General features: G+C 36.4%; 1 protein-coding gene across 2 annotated transcripts in view; it reads left to right on the top strand.

Moving 5' to 3' along the window:
- LOC126321023 (obscurin) overlaps positions 1-19,712 on the top strand; it is a 790,459-nt gene that overhangs the window by 471,455 nt on the left and 299,292 nt on the right. Inside the window, exons 26-29 of one of the 2 annotated variants that reach the window (XM_049994140.1) lie at positions 3,761-3,866; positions 7,372-7,553; positions 12,362-12,556; positions 14,899-15,054. In XM_049994140.1, the coding sequence (XP_049850097.1) occupies positions 3,761-3,866; positions 7,372-7,553; positions 12,362-12,556; positions 14,899-15,054 (639 nt within the window). The remainder of the gene's footprint in view (positions 1-3,760; positions 3,867-7,371; positions 7,554-12,361; positions 12,557-14,898; positions 15,055-19,712) is intronic. The other variant, XM_049994141.1, reaches the window with a different exon arrangement.

Here is a 19,712-nt window from a genome sequence, read left to right as displayed (position 1 = left end):
GCTAAGATTAGGTCTGGTGATCTTCTTACATGTGTCAGTTAATGGTTGCTATAAGATACTGTTAATAAACATTTTCACCCTCTGCTGCAGTTCACAAAAACATGTACATAATTACAATACCAGAAGCAAAAATGACATTCATTACACTACATTAAGATTGTCTTTAGCAAAAAAAGGGATGCACAATGCTGCAACTAAAATTTTTGATAACTTAGCCAGTGATATAAACTGTGTGTCAGACAGCAAAGTAAAATTTGCAAACGAACTGATAAAGTTTCTCTTTGACAACTCCTTCTATTCTGTAGAAGAATTTCTCTTATTGTAATGTGTGGGAAATGATGGATAGGCATTACTAACCCATATCTGCCTAATTTATTTATCAAACAGTGGAAAATCCAGGATGGAGTGTAACAATATTATGAGAAGGCCACTCACCATATAGCACAGATGCTGAGTCACAGATAGTAACAATGAAAAGACTCTCACAGTTAAAGCTTTTGGCCATTAAGGCCTTCGTCAGCAATAGATATAGAAATGCATACACATACAAACACATTCATGCAAACACAACTCACACACACACCTGCAGTCTCAGGCAAATGCATTCGTGTGTGTGTGTGTGTGTGTGTGTGTGTGTGTGTGTGTGTTGTTGATGATGAAGATCTTAATGACTGAAAGCTTTAATTGTGAGAGTCTTTTTGTTGTGCCTGTCTGCGACTCAGCATCTCCACCATATGGTGAGTGGCAACTTTCCATCTCATAATATTGTTAAGTAATTTATTTTTTAAAACTAACTTCATAAATGGGCAGCATGCTGCCATCATATTTACAAATTAATTTGTGATGTGAATGTAACATGACGCATTCCACTTGATTGTGATTTATCATACAAATGATCCATTGAACAGCAGCAAACTAACTCATACCATAATGCCAACAGTAACTCCATTGCGCATCGCCAAAACATTGAGAGAATGGGACCTTGCCCCAGGTCACCACCATAATTGCCAATAATGGTCATGGGGTGGTGGGATGCAGAACTGCGATTCATCACTGAATGCAATGTGTTGCCATTCATCAGCAAGACATGCTTACCGGTCATGGCATCACTCCAAATGCATCTGTGTTGTGGTGTTAATGGCAACCTGTGCATGCAGTGGTAATTCCCTAGTCCAGCTTGCTGCTAGTCTTTGACCAATGGTGTGGGATGATGCAGTATGTTGATGGTTTCTATTACTTGTCCTCCAATGGCAGATACAGATGGGAAATGATTACAATCTGCTTGGTGCACAATATAGCGATCCTTCCTTGTAGTGGTCAGACATGGTCGAGTGGAATATTGATGACAAATATGCCTGCCCTCATAGATTAGATTAGATTAGATTAGATTAGATTAATACTTGTTCCATAGATACTGAGTACGACACTTCGTAATGATGCGGAATGTGTCAGGTTAATAAAAGCTGTCTGTACAAGATATTGCATTACACAAAATATTGCATATCACTAATGTTTAAGTTGTTTCCCCCCTCCCCTTAATTTATATCTAAAAATTCAGCCAATGAGTAGAAGGAGTTATCATCTAGAAATTATTTTAATTTATTTTTAAATACTTGGCTATCTGTCAGACTTTTGATGCTGTTTGGTAGGTGACCAAAGACTTTTGTGGCAGCATAATTTACCCCTTTCTGTGCCAAAGTCAGATTTAACCCTCAGATTTAACCCTGAATAGTGAAGACCATCCTTTCTCCTGGTGTTATAGCTGTGCACACTGCTATTACTTTTGAACTTGCAGTCCAACATTGGGCCACAGTCACATTCAGGTGCCCCTCAAATCTGGGTATTGCACGATTTGACCAGCTGGTCAAACGGAAACCCACAGCGAGATCCCTTTCATTCTCTCTTAAGTTTTGATTGCATTATATCACATGAGTGCAGAGCATCTCTGTCTCCTTCACAGTGGCCACTCAAAATCTGAAGTTCTTCATGCATCTTGTATCATTTAGCAGGCCTGGTAACAACACTAAACACAAACAACACTAATACTCTCTGGTGGCTGTTCTTTTATACACACCCACTGATGGAGTGCACATCAGGCAGCATACTTAAGAATTCATCACCTCTTAATTTTTCTTCATTTATTAATCCATAGCTTGCTTAATCCTTCCACTGCTACAGATGCACTCTCTGCATTCTAGGCAGAGGTGGCTTTTGTTATGGCTGACTGCTTGCCAAATGCTGGGACCTGTGCTGAGAGATGGCATTCCAGCTAATATGAAATACTTATCCAATTTTTCAAAAGCTATCTGGTGAAAAAATTGTATTTTTGTACATCTTATAATCTGATATCTTCACTCAATAAAGAACTGAATTTGTTTTAATTATCTGTCATACTTACTGTGCTGCATCAAATTAAGTAAAACATTATATGAAATTTTAAAGAGTTTGCAGAGGTAAAAATTCATTGTGTAAGCTTCACATATAGTTAATTTTAGCTTATACATTGCAGTGAATGAACTGTAGATAAGGTGTTAAAATTTTATTTAAAATTGATCTGGATCACAATTTTATTTATTTATTATTATTTCTTTTAATTGCCATTTGCCTATCACAATTTTATTTATTATTACCAGTTTCAGCCAGTATTCAAAAACTGTCTTGGAAGCAATGTCACCAAGTACATAAAAACTAATTTATTTATTAGAATGGTACAAAAATCAAAATTCTTTGTATTGTGACCCTACTGCTTCAATACATTTATACCAGCGAGATTCCTAAGCATTTTCGACATCCTGGAACCCAGAGTTGGAATATTCTTTAGGGCTCAAATAACAGCAATTTTCATGTTGTTGATGGTCTCAAAATGATGTCCTTTGAAGGGTGTATTAAGCAGTGGAGTGAGATCAACACCATAGATGGGCCAGGGCAGCACTGGTATTCTGTTCTTTTTACCACATATTGGCTAACCAAGAATGTGATGTAGGCTGAGCACATTGTCTTGGTGGAGTTTCCAAGATTTGGCAATGTGGGGTATGACAACTGTGACCCCATTCATTTCCAAATGGCCGTTCAACATTGCAGTTATTTCTCCAGTAGATTTTCCAAGAGTCACACACAATTTGGTTGCATACCATTGTTAGAGTGAATGCTGCATTGCAATTTCAACCAGACCACACAACATGGTTTTACGTAGAGACACGTCCAGACTCTCTGGGAGCTAGGAGGAAACAGGGGGTGGTCGTGTTGTGAAGCTAACAACACATTACCCAGTCTGGTTTGTTAGATTTCTCTCTGACCAATAGGAGCATGAGATTAGCACCAGTACATAACTTTCCACACAAACTTTGTAGGCTGTCTTAAGGTCTACAAGTTAATGTTAAAAATTAAAATTAGGTATATCCTACATACATCTTCATCATTTTTTAGGTAACCTTGTGATTTATTTATAGTATATTGTATTTAGTTTAATGTGTGACATATTTATAGTACTTATGTAGCATATTGCTATTTTTAATTTTGAATATTAATTTGTAGATCTCAAGATGGTTTTTACTGTCTGATTCTGATAACTGAAAATAAATAACATTGTGATCTAGACTGTGTCATTCAGACAATTTGAATATATAAATCACTGCAGAATATCCACAACAACATTATATTGTCTTATGGTGATTTTTTTAAGTACTCAAATAAGGCACATGTTCCTTATTTCCATAATATGAAAGGGTTAATTGATAAATCATCTGACTCCTCCTTTCAGTCAAGCCAAAATTTAAAAAACCTCTGAAAGATGTCGAAGTAGATGAAGGAGACAGCTTGACTCTGACAATAGAATGTGATGCTTATCCTGAGCCAAATGTGAAATGGTGAGTTACAACTACAGCTATAATATAATTATTTAACTCAAAGTTTTGAGCAATTAATATTACCTCTATATTACCTTCTTGACTATTGCAGAACATTTACAGTTTGTGTTTTCATTGATGAATACAAAATTATTTTACCAAATAGTGACACAAGAATACAAAACTTTATATGCAAAATATGTGAAAAATACATTGTAGTAATCTCCTGTTGTATTTTATGCCAACCTTAAAAGCTTCCCAACTGTAATTTAATTTCTTAACAATACCAAAGTCTGACAGATTTGTAATAAGTGCTTCACATTTGATGCATCCAGTTACTTGTAAAATGGTGTGAAACTGATACGGCACTCTTTATGTAAGCACAAATCAGGTTTTCAGTAGTTTCATATGATACATTGGTTAAGCAGAATATCATGAAGTGGTAGCTTGAAACCAAAGAATATCATTTCCCACATTGGGTAGCAGATGGTATCTGAACAACAGTAAATTAATTCAAGAACAGTTTCTTCTTTTGAAACTGAGAATCTTAAAATAGTGAGTTTTTGTTGTGGTGTTGCTTTGTTTTTCCACTAAGGTATATTTGATGTACTGTCAAAATATATATAATAGAAAGAAACTTCCACATGGGAAAAATATATTAAAAACAAAGATTCCAAGACTTACCGAGCAGGGAAGCACCGGTAGACAGGCACAATAAAATAACACACAAACACACACACAAAATTTCTAGCTTTCGCAACCAACGGTTGCTTCTTCAGGAAAGAGGGGAGGAGAGGGAAAGACGAAAGGATGTGGGTTTTAAGGGAGAGGGTAAGGAGTCATTCCAATCCCGGGAGCGGAAAGACTTACCTTAGAGGGAAAAAAGGATAGGTATACACTCGCACACACACACATATCCATCCACACATATACACACATAAGCAGACACATTTGAAGGCAAAGAGTTTGGGCAAGATGTCAGTTGAGGCGGAAGTACAAAGGCAAAGATGTTGTTCAAATACAGGTGAGGTATCAGCGGCGGCAACTTGAAATTAGAAATTAGCGGAGATTGAAGCCTGGTGGATAACGAGAAGAGAGGATATATTGAAGGGCAAGTTCCCATCTCTGGAGTTCAGACAGGTTGGTGTTAGTGGGAAGCATCAAGATAACCCGGACGGTGCAACACTGTGTCAAGATGTGCTGGCCGTGCACCAAGGCATGTTTAGCCACAGGGTGATCCTCATTACCAACAAACACTGTCTGCCTGTGTCCATTCATGCGAATGGACAGTTTGTTGCTGGTCATTCCCACATAGAAAGCGTCACAGTATAGGCAGGTCGGTTGGTAAATCACGTGGGTGCTTTCACACGTGGCTCTGTCTTCGATCGTGTACACCTTCCGGGTTACAGGACTGGAGTAGGTGGTGGTGGGAGGGTGCATAGTACAGGTTTTACACCAGGGGCGCTTACAAGGGTAGGAGCCAGAGAGTAGGGAAGTTGGTTTGGGGATTTCATAGGGATGAACCAAGAGGTTACAAAGGTTAGGTTGATGGCGGAAAGACACTCTTGGTGGAGTGGGGAGGATTTCATGAAGGATGGATCTCATTTCGGGGCAGGATTTTAGGAAGTCGTATCCCTGCTGGAGAGCCACATTCAGAGTCTGATCCAGTCCCAGGAAGTATCCTGTCACAAGTGGGGCACTTTTGTGGTTCTTCTGTGGGAGGTTCTGGGTTTTAGGGGATGAGGAAATGGCTCTGGTTATTTGCTTCTGTAGCAGGTTGGAAGGGTAGTTGCGGGATGCAAAAGCTGTTTTTAGGTTGTTGGTGTAATGGTTCAGGGATTGCAGACTGGAGCAGATTCGTTTGCCACGAAGGCCTAGGCTGTAGGGAAGGGACCATTTGATGTGGAATGGGTGGCAGCTGTCATAATGGAGGTACTGTTGTTTGTTGGTGGGTTTGATGTGGACGGATGTGTGAAGCTGGCCATTGGACAGATGGAGGTCAACATCAAGGAAAGTGGCATGGGTTTTGGAGTAGGACCAGGTGAATCTGATTGAACCACAGGAGTTGAGGTTGGAGAGGAAATTCTGGAGTTCTTCTTCACTGTGGGTCCAGATCATGAAGATGTCATCAATAAATCTGTGCCAAACTTTGAGTTGGCAGGCCTGGGTAACCAAGAAGGCTTCTGTCTGTATAATTATAAGGAGACACAATTCTTATCAACTTCTTATCTCCAGAGAACAAAATTCTAAATACTGCATACAAATTTTCTCATTTTTGCAACTGATAGTTCCTTCCTTGAGGGATAAGGACTGAGGAGGTAGGTAATGTTGGAAAGACAGAGCAAGTCAGTCAGTCCCCAGGCTGAGAGGCATGCACCTGCTTTAAATGTAAGGAGAGACAATGACTTCAAGAGTCATCCTGTTGAAACATGACACCTGGAAATTGTGGCACCTCATACAGTTGCAACATGTCAAGGTAGTTCTTTTACGACAAAGGCTGATTCACAAGGATGCTCAACATGGGCACAAGGATTTTCAGAAGCCCTTATTCTGACGTTCTACATCTATGTCTGTACTCCGCAAGCCACCCAACGTTGTGTGGCGGAACATTATGAACGTTATCACTGACATGGAATGTGGCTTCATTGCTAAATGCAATCTTCTTGTTAAATCGTTCATCAAAGTTGACCTCATTAAGCATAGTTTTAACAAACGTGCATTCCTTGATTCTATCAATCACTTTTAATAGCATGCAACAACTCAGTTTGTATCTCAAAAATGGAGGCATTGTTTAAAACCTTATCAGATGCAGTGTTTTATAGACCTAATCCTCGAGCACATATGCTCACTGTTTTTTTGGGTCTTCTTAGGAAGCTATTCCATATAGCTTCTACAGGCTTATCACTTACCAAAGGCCTACCAGAATTGGGTTTTTCCAATAAACTGCCAGTATTCTGCAACTGCTTATCCAACTTATTAATGTTATTTCTACGCAGTGGATCCAAGCACACACGATTATATTCACATTGAACATTGGTCACGGATTTGAATTTAGCAAGCCACAGAACACAATGAACTTTCCTGTGTACCATCCACATCTTGACTGACATGGCCTAATCTGCTGCTGCTACACGAATTGTTGTGTTGTGTCATCACCTGTGCACTCACGCCATTGAACATCATACTACAGAAACTCTTTGCAATACTGTAGCACAATTTTCCACCTTTTCTTTCATTTCTGTTAGCCATAACAAACGTTCATAACTGCACCATGACTTTACAGATGCACTTCTCAGTGTTCACAGACCAAAGTGTGTTGTTACATTCACAGACTGTAGATATCTAAGTGCATTTCTGTGGCTTAATAGTGTTGTATATGAATACAAGTCATGATGCACTGATAGGACCAGTTGTGCTAGACATCACCTAATGTTATTCATGTTTCAGGAAAACATAGTTTAACAGAAAAATGTGTGTGACCTACATAGATACATTAAATACATAATAAGAAACACTGGTATTGCAGGTATAAGGATGGCAATGAAGTAAGTGCTGATGCGCGAATAAAAATCACAAGGGATTCCACAAGAAAAGAAAGTTACAGTATGAGTTTCACATTGGTCAAAAGCTCAGATGCAGGAGAATATGAAGCCAGAGCAGAGAATAAAATGGGAACTTCTTCAACAAAGAGTACTGTAAAAGTGAGCAGTAAGTATAAAACATGTTATTTATGTATTTTCGCCTCTTAAGGAAAATGAAACTGTACTTGGGACACACAAGAGATGATATAAGGAATTCTGATTCTGAACTTATGTCAAGGAAACATACATTACCAAAAACTATTCATTCAAAGTTATTGCAAGCTGCTTTTGCAGTGAATGATCCCATGGAGTATGTTGACACCAGTTGCTTACAATTTTGAAACAATTCCTTCAAACATTTTCATTATTAAGTTAGTTATTTCTGATAGCACATACGTTCCTAGCATCCCTCATACACACAAAATAATCTTTGTCATACATCAGAACATCCCTCATAAAGTAGTTCAATCTTTTTGTCCTTTTTGTGTAGCTCGATCATATATTACAACACAGAGTTTTTCAAGAGAAATTAGTTTTTACATGAGCATCATTATTTGTTAAGAAACATCTGAAAACTTTCTGAAACCTTGCATTGAACCTTCAAGGGGAAAATCAGAGTCCACTCCAGTGACCTTTTTTGTTTCTGTGCATTTGCTCAAGAACCTCTCGTGAAGTCTTCTAGATCTTTTATAAGCAGAACAGTGTTCATAATTCATCTGACCAATTATTGTCTTGTATTTAGTTGTACACTGTAGGATTTATTTTTCGTGCATCAGAACAGATAAAAACCTCATTTGGTAAAAATGCTGAAAATTACAGCTGTCACCCAGTTATGAAATATGCTTGTTAAAGATAATGTCCCACTTTGTATCCTGTAGCCTTGACCATTTTGTAGGAAGATTATGGACACGATCCTTGTGAGACTGCCAAGAAGAAGGCCAGATCAATTCAGTGGCAATCAGTGAAACTACACCACAAAATTACAAATGAGTTTTTATTATTTATTATTTATTTATTTATTTATTTATTTATTTATTTATGTATTTCGTATTCCGGTGATCCATGTTGTGAATACATCACAGGATATGGAACGTGTCAGTTTTACAAACTTATTATGGTATTTTGTAAGTATTGCTATTATTCATATTAAAATTATATGGCTTAGATTAACATTACAAATTAAAATCACCAAAAAATAAATGTTACAAAGTTAAGTATTACAGACTCTATACACGTACATACAGAAAATATACTACTGAAAACTTAAGATGTTTACGAATAATAGATATACAGGATCACAAATGAAGAGTGGGAAATGTATCTGAGACTTATCCGTACAGGTACTAGGGTACTATTCATCATGGTTCAGGAACTCTTCTATAGTATAAAATGACCCTTGCAATAGGAACTGCCTTAAGCTTTTCTTAAACAAGAACTCATCATCTACTAAACACTTAATTTGTGAAGGGAGGGCATTAAAAATCTTACAACCACTGAAGTGGACCCCCTTCTGTACCTTACTCAGGTTTGCAGGCTCATAGTGGATATCATCTTTTCTTCTAGTATCATGATTATGATAAACACTATTAGGTTTGAAGAGGGGCTTTTTTTCCCTTATGAAACACATCAAGGAGAATATATATTGTGCAATGGATGTGAAGATTTGAAGTTCTTTAAAAAGATTTCTGCATGTGGCTCTTGGGTGCGCTCCACTCATGATTCTTATGGCTCTTTTCTGTGCAGATAGCACTTTCCTAGCAAGTGGCTGATTTCCCCAGAATATGATTCCATATGCCATAATGGCATGAAAATAACCATAATAAGCTGATTTACTGGTTTCCGTATTTCTGTAAGAGTGATGTACATTCATCTCAGGAATGATATTTGTATTTTATTCAGGACATCAGTGAAAGCTATGCAAATTGTGGATGTCATCATGAATGAAATTGTGTTTACCATGACTCAATGCAAATAAGTACACATCAGAAATCAATAAACAGACAGAGCAGTTCAGTTTTGTAAATGAAAATAGCTCCATGTTTTCAATCAGAAGGCATATGAAATACAGAAAGGTATTCATAAGTATCCCAGGATTCACAAGTCCATTTATTTCCATTGGCAGCCTGTGATTTATTTTTAGTTTAACTTTCAGTTACCAACAGCTCACTCTCTGGTAATCTGTGGCTGTGTTTGCCCTTCTTTAGTTTTGTGGACAGGAAACGGGTATTTTTATAATGGGCATTCAAGAATGTAAACAAGAAACAAACAAAAACATGAAGAGGACAACCATACAAACCATGTATGTAACATAACCATAATAAAAAGATTTAAAATATTACAGTAGCTTACAAGCTTTTATTCTATTGCCAGCTTTAGTTCTCTACACCCCATCCCCAAAGGAAAGGCACTCACGCCTATGTGGAAGTAGATTAGGTGTATAAGACAGGGAGTGATATGGGCAGGGGGGGGGGGGGGGGGTATTGATCTCTGAGGAGAGAGAGAGAGAGAGAGAGAGAGAGAGAGAGAGAGAGAGAGAGAGATAGAGAGAGAGGATCGATGGATGGGGGTATGGTCTGATTGGGGGAGGAGGGAATAAAGAGCTGCAAATAAGCAACACATGGAGAAAGAAAAATTACTTGATACAGAGGACATAAAGGCACAAAGGAAAATACAGTGTAGAGAAAACAAATGGAGGAAAGGATGTGAGTACTTCTGTTCTAGTATCAAAGACAGAAACTAGGTATTATACATTTGAGGTCTGAGTGGTTTCCGTGAAATGAAACATCTGCATCAGCTCTGGTCAATTCAAAAAACTTCCTTGTAGAATACTTAAATGCAATATTATGACATTTGGGATTGTTTAGGTCAAAAATGTGGTAAACAAATACCAGCAACAGAACAAGGTGTCTACACCTAGTCAAGAAAGTGAAGTATATTAGACATTGAATTATATTACATCAGTATGTATCTTTGGCACCACATCCATGGAGTTAGAATGCAACTATACCATTCATGCAATAAGATCTATTGTTCCACTGATCAAAATAGCATGATTATGACAAATGAAAGAGAAATTACTGGACGTTAGTATTATGATTCATGAAGTTGTCAGTTATATAATATGGAGATCACAAAAGTGGTAAATTAGACATCTGAATTCTCTGATTTTATAAGGGAGAATGTTATTTTTAATTTAGATGATAATTCTTGGATTTTATCATATGAATGATTATATCATTCTTGTTACACATCAGTAAGAAATATGTTTTGATGCATTTAGATGGAATAATGGCAGTGTTATGAAAAGAATAGACAACTGATCACCATCTAGTGGAGATGTTGAACCACAGACAGGCACAAAAAAAAGACTACTAAGCATGTAAGCTTTTGGCCAGGTCTTCTTCTGATACACACACACACACACACACACACACACACACACACACACACACAGCTTACACATACATGATGACTGTCTCTGGCTGCCAACGCAAGCTGGAGACAGTAGTTATGTGTGTGTGAGCTGCGATTGCATGAATGTGTGTGTGTGTGTGTGTGTGTACACATCAAAGAAGGCCTTCTGGCCAAATACTTACATGTTTAGCAGTCTTTTTGTTGTGCTTGTCAACTCAACATCACCACTATATGTGGTGAGTAGCAATCTATCTTTTTCATAATATTGGCATTTAAAAGTGGACCACCTGTGAGTACTTTGACAGGCATACTTAGACCATGTTGAACAGTTGGTACTGTAATAACGCATTCATTTTTTTGACTTGCCGGCAGATGTGGTACTCTTTATTACTTGAGGATCGCTACCACATAAATACATTAACAAATAATTTTTAATTAAAAACATAGGTGTTAACATCAGTTTAATCTTACTTTAACATATTTAATAATTTAATTTTTTTTGTGTGAAAATAGTAAGAAGTATACCAGGCAACGCTCTGTCCTCAGTAATCATTCAGTAAGTAATGTTGTTGTAATGACTATGTTAAGTGTTGTCCTGATGTCATGAATGGCAGATTAAAAGACACCAATGAATGCTGAAAGTGACTGAAACATTTTATAGATGTTATGGAATGAGATCACTTAAGCATGGAAATACTTATCTTATTCCTGTGTTTTCCAAAATATTAATTACTGTTTACAAAGGAAATAATTGTGGTATTAGACACTTATGTGACCTAGTCTAATAAGTTGAAATTTTTGTTCATGTTTTACACTGTAGATGTGTATTTGGTAAACTGGAGAACACAGGAGTAACTGCATATTGCGTTTCTAGATGTCTTACAAAATAATGAAAGCCACAAGAACTGGTTTCTTCCTTTTAGAGTTACCTGTCATTGTTTTATGTGTCTTGATTGTTATGTAGTATCTTCCTTGTTATGGAATCTGCTGGAATTTTATTGCTGGCACGACTGCATCATTTATTTGTTAAACAGAGAATTATGACTTTCTTTGGTAAAGCTATATACTGAAAACCATCCAGATCTTATATGTCAAAATAATTGTTTAAAGTTTTAATGATAAACAGTAGTTTCTTCAGTGAAGTGGAATCTGTATTTCAACATTTTGATATCTGAGACAAAGAACAGAGCTTTACTTGACCTCAAGTAGTTTGTATGCTTCACATTTTGAAAAGGATGTTAATAATTGTCATGGCTTTACCAAAATGTTTTACATTCACATGTGCCTGTTAAATTGCACTTTGCTTGCTGCAACCAATGGAAGGTTTTGATTCGTGAAGTTTGTGGACTGTGAATGGCAGTTTTTTTCCCCTTTGTGTTACTGTTTTAACACCATGTAATTTCTAGGTATGGAGTAGTATCATGTAGATAATAATGAATTTGCCATGTGTTAGTCCATTATTTAGTTGCAATTCAAGTGCACTTGTTTCAACTTGTATTATATATGAAAATTCTAACTTAGAAAAAAAGGAAGAAGAATATTACAAGGATAAGTCTCAAGAAGAAACTCAAGAAATTAAAGGTGGTACTCTTGAGGAAAAATACAAACTGAAGATTGAAGAGGAAATAATAGAGGAACACTTCTCCCCAGAATCAATTAAAACAAAAGAAATTTTTGAAGAAAGGGGAACACCATTGAATGCTGTACACAGCAAAGGTAATGGCAGAAAATAAATTTTGTGTATTTAAATGTGAAATTTGAGACTGCTTTCTGAAATATGTTTGAGAATAACATCTTCATTGAAAATGAAGTGAAAAAATTCTTATAATGCAAATATTAAATGTGAATGTTCCCTTTGAAATCCTAATGGTGTACAGTCATGAGCAACTGAATAAAAATTAGTTGTTGTACCGGAGAGAAAGTGCTACTGTCACCACAGCAAAGAGAATAGTTCAGCATTTCACAAGACTGCATGACAGGGAGTTTTGCTGAAACCTCTTAGTGGCTGACAGCATGGTAGTTAAATGTAGGGTGAGCAATACACATGAAATCAGGCATTTTAGTATGGCCATATTGTGGATACCTGATATAAATCTTCCTAGGCCTACAGTCACTTTTCAGAAACACAGTGCAATGGCTGTCCATTTGTTGTTTTTATTTCATTTATTCCCCTCACCCCATACAAACCAGCTAGAAGTGCTGATGAGACATACAGAATTCATTGTTTGCCTGTTTTGGCTCACAATTGTCAATATTAGGACGAACTCACATACTATCCCTAGTTAAACACACAAATCATTGAATTTTTTGAACTCACACTATCTGCTGACAGCATATGTATTGCGTGCAGGCTTGTGCTAGGTTGTATACATTGTTCTTTCCCTGGGTTCACAGTTACGAGATGCTCATTTGTGACAATTTATTAAGCCACACAGATTTACAGGTCGGTGACTTAGTAAGCTTAGTGCATCACCAGAAACAACAAAAACCTTTTTGTTTTAAAATTATACACTGATCCAATTAATATGTTGAATCTCCTGATCAAGCATTGTTTTATACATGTTTTCTATCTCTTTCTCCTAGATTAATGTTGCAGGCAGGCAGTGTTAAAAGAAATAACAATAGAAGAGGACCACAAAATATCTAACTGTATTCAGAAAAGTAAAGTTAATTTATTCCTTCAAAATGTAAAGGGATTGAAAAACAAGCAGGTGTGATTCTTGTCTGTCCATATAATTTGCACAATTCTGAAGAGATAGATGTTCTGAAGAGATAGATGTTAATGAAATCATTAATAGGCTGTGGACATTTCAATGCAGTTTAAGAAAATAAATAAAATAAAATAAAATAAAAAAGTTTTCAACAGAAAAAAATTAGTTTTAACAGCTATTCACCTGTTACAGTAGAACTTCAGTAATGGGTTTTCCAAGTAATGTTCAGCACAATAGTAAGACTCTGATTCATAATATTTTCACGCTGAGAAAAATTGTTTCCCTCATTGTTTCCAAGCTATCTAATCATCGTTATGTCCACAGCTATAATATTAGGTGAAAAAAAAATTGCCTTCAGTACCCATTACTAAATCACTGCCTCAGAAATATGGAGTGACAAAAATATTTAATAATGTACACAGTAAATTTTAAATCCAGTATATATTTTTTAAAATTTTTTATTTTTTTGATACCGCTATTCTGTAGACAAATTTCTTATGTTATGAAAATGATAGGCTGCTGCTCATCATATAGAGAAGATGTTGAGTTACAGACTGTCATAACTAAAAGACTGATATACTGTTAAGCTTTTGGCCAAAAAGACTTCTTCTGATTAGGAAATACACACACATTTACAAGAGCACAACTTACACACAAGAGACCACTGTCCTAGCCCTCAGAAGCTGAACTGTGGACTGCAACAGAGCCTCATGGGAGAAACAATCTAATGTACCTGGTGATGGGGTTAAGGAGGAGGCTGTGATGGAGAGGGAGAGGGGGAGGGATAGCAGGATAGAGACACAGGGACATGTAGTGCTGTTTGTGGGGGCATACAGGAACAGGGTATGGCCACCAGGTGCAGAAGGGAGCTTTCATTTTATTTTTAATTTTTTAATTTTAATTTTTTTTCTGAAGGGGGGAGGGGGGTAGAGAAGGATGAAAAGGCTGGTGGGTGCATTCATGGAAAAGAAGGCAGTGTAGTGCTGGAACGGGAGCAGGAAAGGAGATAGGTAGGTAAAACACGAGGACTAATGATGGTTGATGCCAGAGTTGTTACAGGAACATAGGATATTTTGCAAGGAGAGGCCTACCTGCATGATTCAGAAAAGCTGATGTTGCTAGTGAATTTAATATTTTGTAATCTGTAAATGGCCAATTTGTTGCTCTAGAAAGACTAACAAATCACATATAGGAACCTACATAGCTAATAAACTGACTCAAACCACATTGTTTTGATAGAAATTGTGCAAATGATTCATATAATGTAGGGTAATTAACTTCCTTTTACTATTTGTTGTCTACTAAGAAATAATTAGTTGTTTGGTACAATAATTTTACTCTGTACAGGTGCAGGGGACAGTGTTCCAGATGACAGTGGAAAATCGGTGACATTAGAGAGACAGAGCATTACATATTCTCGCGGCGACGGGGATACTGTAACAATATCTGTAGCATCTACAACACATCATGAAGTAGCAACAATTTCAGATAATGGCTTGGAAGGTATGACTACTGCTCTCGCTTTACATTATGTTAAAAAGGGAAGTTAAAATACTGTAATAAAGTAGAATGTGAAATGTTGTAGTGTATCATTGAGAACAGCAGTTTCAAGGTGTTCTGATATAAAATTGTCACTAGGAGATCGAAGAATTAAACCCAATGATTCTTTTATCATGTATGTTTCCTTACGTAAGATCTTCCAATGCAAGTCAAACAATGACGCTAGATGTCAGGTTAAGGTGAAAGGGAACATTTTACACCTTTGTTTATCAAGGGACCTTGTGCAACACAGATTTTAAAATGAAGTTTGGGAAATTCAAGAATTATGATATTAAGAACAACAACATGACTAGAGTTAGTTGCAGAAAACAAATGTTCACTAACTGTCTGGTAGTAAATGCTTGAAATGAATATTCAAAAGGTTGACATGTATTTATTGCCTATTATTTAGAAACTGTAGACCATCCAAAACACAAGATTAAGACATGCTGATCTCTGTCAAAAACTCACTAGGATTACTAATACCTAGTAACAAGTTTGACAACAAATACATTAAGTCATTAAACAGCAATGTATGGAGTGCATTAGAAGTGCAAATCTGGGCCGGCAGAACATAGCATCAACAAAGAACACATATTCTGTTTTGAACAGACAAAGGGCTATGTCATTGTGTTTAGGGACTCTGTGATAAAAGAGCTGGTAGCAATGGAGGTAAATGATGAGCTTCACAAGCTGGCCTCAATTTCCTCATGAGTTCACACTCCATCATCACAGATTTAACAGAAACACATCTATTTGAGAGTGACATAGGCACCAGACTGTATGGAGCGGCTGCACCAGGAGTCAGTGTTTTATCCCTCCACTACACATGTATCGCGACTGGATAGGACACTTCATCCTGATAGAACGGAACAAGAAACATTTCCTTGTTGGCATTTTTTGTGATCTTTACATGGCCTTTTAAATGTGTAGATCATAAACCTACACTACCGGAGCTAAAGTTTTGTGACATTATAGATATTCCCTTTGCATGGATGTAGTCATATATTAACAGCAGAAAGCAAGGGGTCACATCGACAAATGGTATCACAGGAATAAAACTGAATTTAAAGAAGGGAAACATTAAATATGTTTTTGTACAAGGTTCAGTGCATGGCCTACATAAATGATCTACCAGAGACATTAGAGGACTGTTCAGAAATGGTGATGTGATTCACAAAAGTATCACAACTGGTTCCCAGTGAACAGCTCAATCCTTGCTATAATGGAGACTTCTATTGTGCAATTCCAAACAAATAAGAATGACTTATGGGTACCACAACTACAGATCAGTGGCCACTCAACAAATCGAATACTATGTTAACATTTCTAGGTATGCGTATGATTGACAAACTGAGGTGGCACCAGCACTTCGTTAAATTGACAAACCTGGAAATTTCTCTCACTGTGTTAACTTGCAGACAGGATTTGTAGCTTACTTTATGTATTTTCATTTGTTACTGCCATTTGGGGGCAGTGCAGTTGAAGTCAAAGACACTACTGTATTTATTGTAGAGTAGCTTGCCATAAAGATCATTATGAAAACTGATAAATGAGCATCATACAGAAGTGTCTCCATGGATTTTGGGATTCTTACACTTACATGCCAATACATATACTCCATAAATGTACATAATAATTAGAGCGAATTTAGGACAAATTGTGGAATTCACTACTGTAATACTAGGAGTAAAAATAATTTTCATTTAGACTATGCATTCCTGTCTAGAGTTCAAAATGAAGTTTATATTCTGCAGCAGAAGTCTTAAATAGGTTGCTGGTAGACATTGGGCCAGAAATAGGAGACCCCAAAACATTCAGAACAAAGTAAAAGAACATTTTATTAGCTACACCTTCAATAATTTAGTAGAATATTTGCAATGTAAGTTCCAGTTAACACTTTATTCACATTAAATAAGTTTTATCTTTTCCACCACATAGACTCTGAGGTCAGTAAAGTTGCATAAATACATAGTATAAAATAATAAATAAAAACAGCAACTGAGCGGTGTAAATTGAATAGCAGTGACTTTCTTCACAACCTGGTGGCTAGAGATTGTATGTATTTCAGTTTCCCAACACATCTAGCTTAGCATTTCATAACAAAAATTATTAGAATAGCAAGAGTCAAAATACATAATAATGAATCATGAACACTGAAAAAAATCACATTGACATCCAGTTTTATACTGTTGTCCTGAAAACACACAAGTGTCCAGAACATTCTCTGTCATCACTGTACAGAATATGCCTGTTCATTTTTAATGAGGATTTTTACATGAATACAAGACTTACCTTCCACAGTCACCTGACTGCACAAGCTCTGATGCACATTAGTACTAGTATGTGCCATTGCAAGAGGTAGTCCTCTTAGTTACATAACTTCCACACATTTGTAGCAAACATTCTGTGTGAATTTGCCTACCTTTGTGATATGTTCTTCTTTTGTCTTTGTTGTCAGTAAAAATCAGTGCTCGTTCCACAATTCATGGTACCTTAATCTACATTAATGGTGGTCACAACAATTGCACTTTCCACATCTGCCAATTAAATTCAGTATAATTATATGTGTAAATCACCTTAGCTGTAACTGTGTATTATCGCTAAGTACTCGAAGACCTTTAGTGGACGCACAAGATTTTGATCACCATATTGTTTTTGGAGACAAGTAAATATGGGGAAAATTTAATTCAGTTGCAATATTCCATTATGTTAAATAACTGAAGTGTTCTTTTGAAATTTTACTAGGAATATATAATTGAACAATTACAGTAAAATGTGAATGATGCCAAAGAGCATAAGAAAATGAATAAAATTTTTAGATGCTAAGGTTTAAAACTTCAAATTTGATTACCATTGATTTTAAGTTTTTCATCTCCACATTATAGGCACTCTTTTTAAAATCATTAAAGGTAAATTTTATAAAACTCCTAAGTACATAAATTTATAAAAAAAATGAAGCAAGAATCCTATTTACACTTTCCACGTACACTTTCATTTACCTGTACATTGGATTTACACACACCAAGTATAGAACTTGTTACATAAAATTTGTGTGAATTTTAACCACTGTTTTGAGAAGACTCCTGCTTATCACCTTCATTTGAAGTACTAGGGTGCAACAGAAGCTCTTTTATAAGCTCTGTGTCATGTCTCATCTTGCCCAAAGTAGAACAATGTGACTTTAGAGCAGATTGATTGTTTCATTCTCACACTTTTCATTCACTGTAAATCCCATCATGAAGGAGAGCCTTCAGCAATGTGGAAAAGTCAAGTTATGCATTGAGAGGGAAAAGTAGCTATTAGTAGCAACATCTGTAAAGCATACTAACAATAAGTCATGAATACAGGCTGATTAAAATTATTTAGTGGTTGATGTCTATCACAACAGTTTTGCCCCATTGGTTGCTGCTTGAGTATAGGTGACACACAGATGGTCGCTTCACAAGTGCTGTTAAGTGGCCTTCACATATTTAATTCTTATTGACCATACTAGTTTGCCATACCTTCAGTATGTTGAAATTACCTTCACATCATCAAAAATATTGTCAGTTGGCAACACAGTTTTACAAAGTGAAGATGTCAAATGCCTTGAAGAAAGCATGTGTCATAGTTATTGTAGCTATAGCTCATAAAGAATTGAAAACAGTGGAAAAGACGAAATAAGTCTGAGAGTGACTAAAAAAAGAAACAACTTGTCATATGTTTATTTGCTGACAAGACTCATAACCACAAAATGAAAGAGGTCATAAACTATTTTCTGAGCAGTCTTACGCCTTATGACAAATTATTAAAGTTGACACAACATAAAATTGAGAGGCAAAATTCGCTAATGGGAGAGGCAGCCACAGTTAGTGAGAGATTAGATGTAACTGAGAAATCTGGTAACAGGCTGGAAGTTTAGCGCTCTAAAATCAGCATACACAGTTAGCAAAAATGTTTTTGATTCTGTGAAGTAATTATATCTACTCAGGTAATTAGCTTTTTCAACATTTTATTATAGTGGGGTGAGGCTGACATATATTTTGCAGTCATTGTATATATGTATGATGAGGCTTCCATGCTTCCAAATTAATAAAGAAAGCCGTGCCATAGTAAATCCTTCATTGACCACCATAAAGTGATAAATACAACTGCTACTGCATTGTTAAATTAAAACTGTTTTGTGTTGAAGAACTACTTGAAAAATTCAATCTGGGAGATGTTTTGCTCAAAGAAGAACTGAAAGCATAAACAGTGCACACTAATATTGTGTGGCTGGTTTACAAATCTCTGCCAGCTTCTAAGTGGTGAATATTGTCAAACCATCAGTGCTCAACTTCACACAGTACATATCGACAGTATGTGTATTATTTTTGGGACCAATAGTGCTGCTTGTAAACATTTCTAGCACTGACAGTACATCAACACATGCCCACAAGCAGTGAATATACTGCCAGATTAATAATATTATTGAATGTATGAAGGTCCCCTTTACTTATGTGTACTGCAGAGCAATTTAGACAGCAGCCACTGTGAGATATGACAGGAACATGAGATGATTTCTTGACAGCTTATTTGAAATTACTAATGATGGAACTGCTAACTTAATCACAATCTCAAGATGTGTCAATTGTCTGAGA

The sequence above is a fragment of the Schistocerca gregaria genome, chromosome 2 (assembly GCF_023897955.1).
Source record: "Schistocerca gregaria isolate iqSchGreg1 chromosome 2, iqSchGreg1.2, whole genome shotgun sequence".
Lineage (NCBI taxonomy): Eukaryota > Metazoa > Arthropoda > Insecta > Orthoptera > Acrididae > Schistocerca > Schistocerca gregaria.
This window is presented reverse-complemented; position numbering and strand designations above follow the sequence as displayed.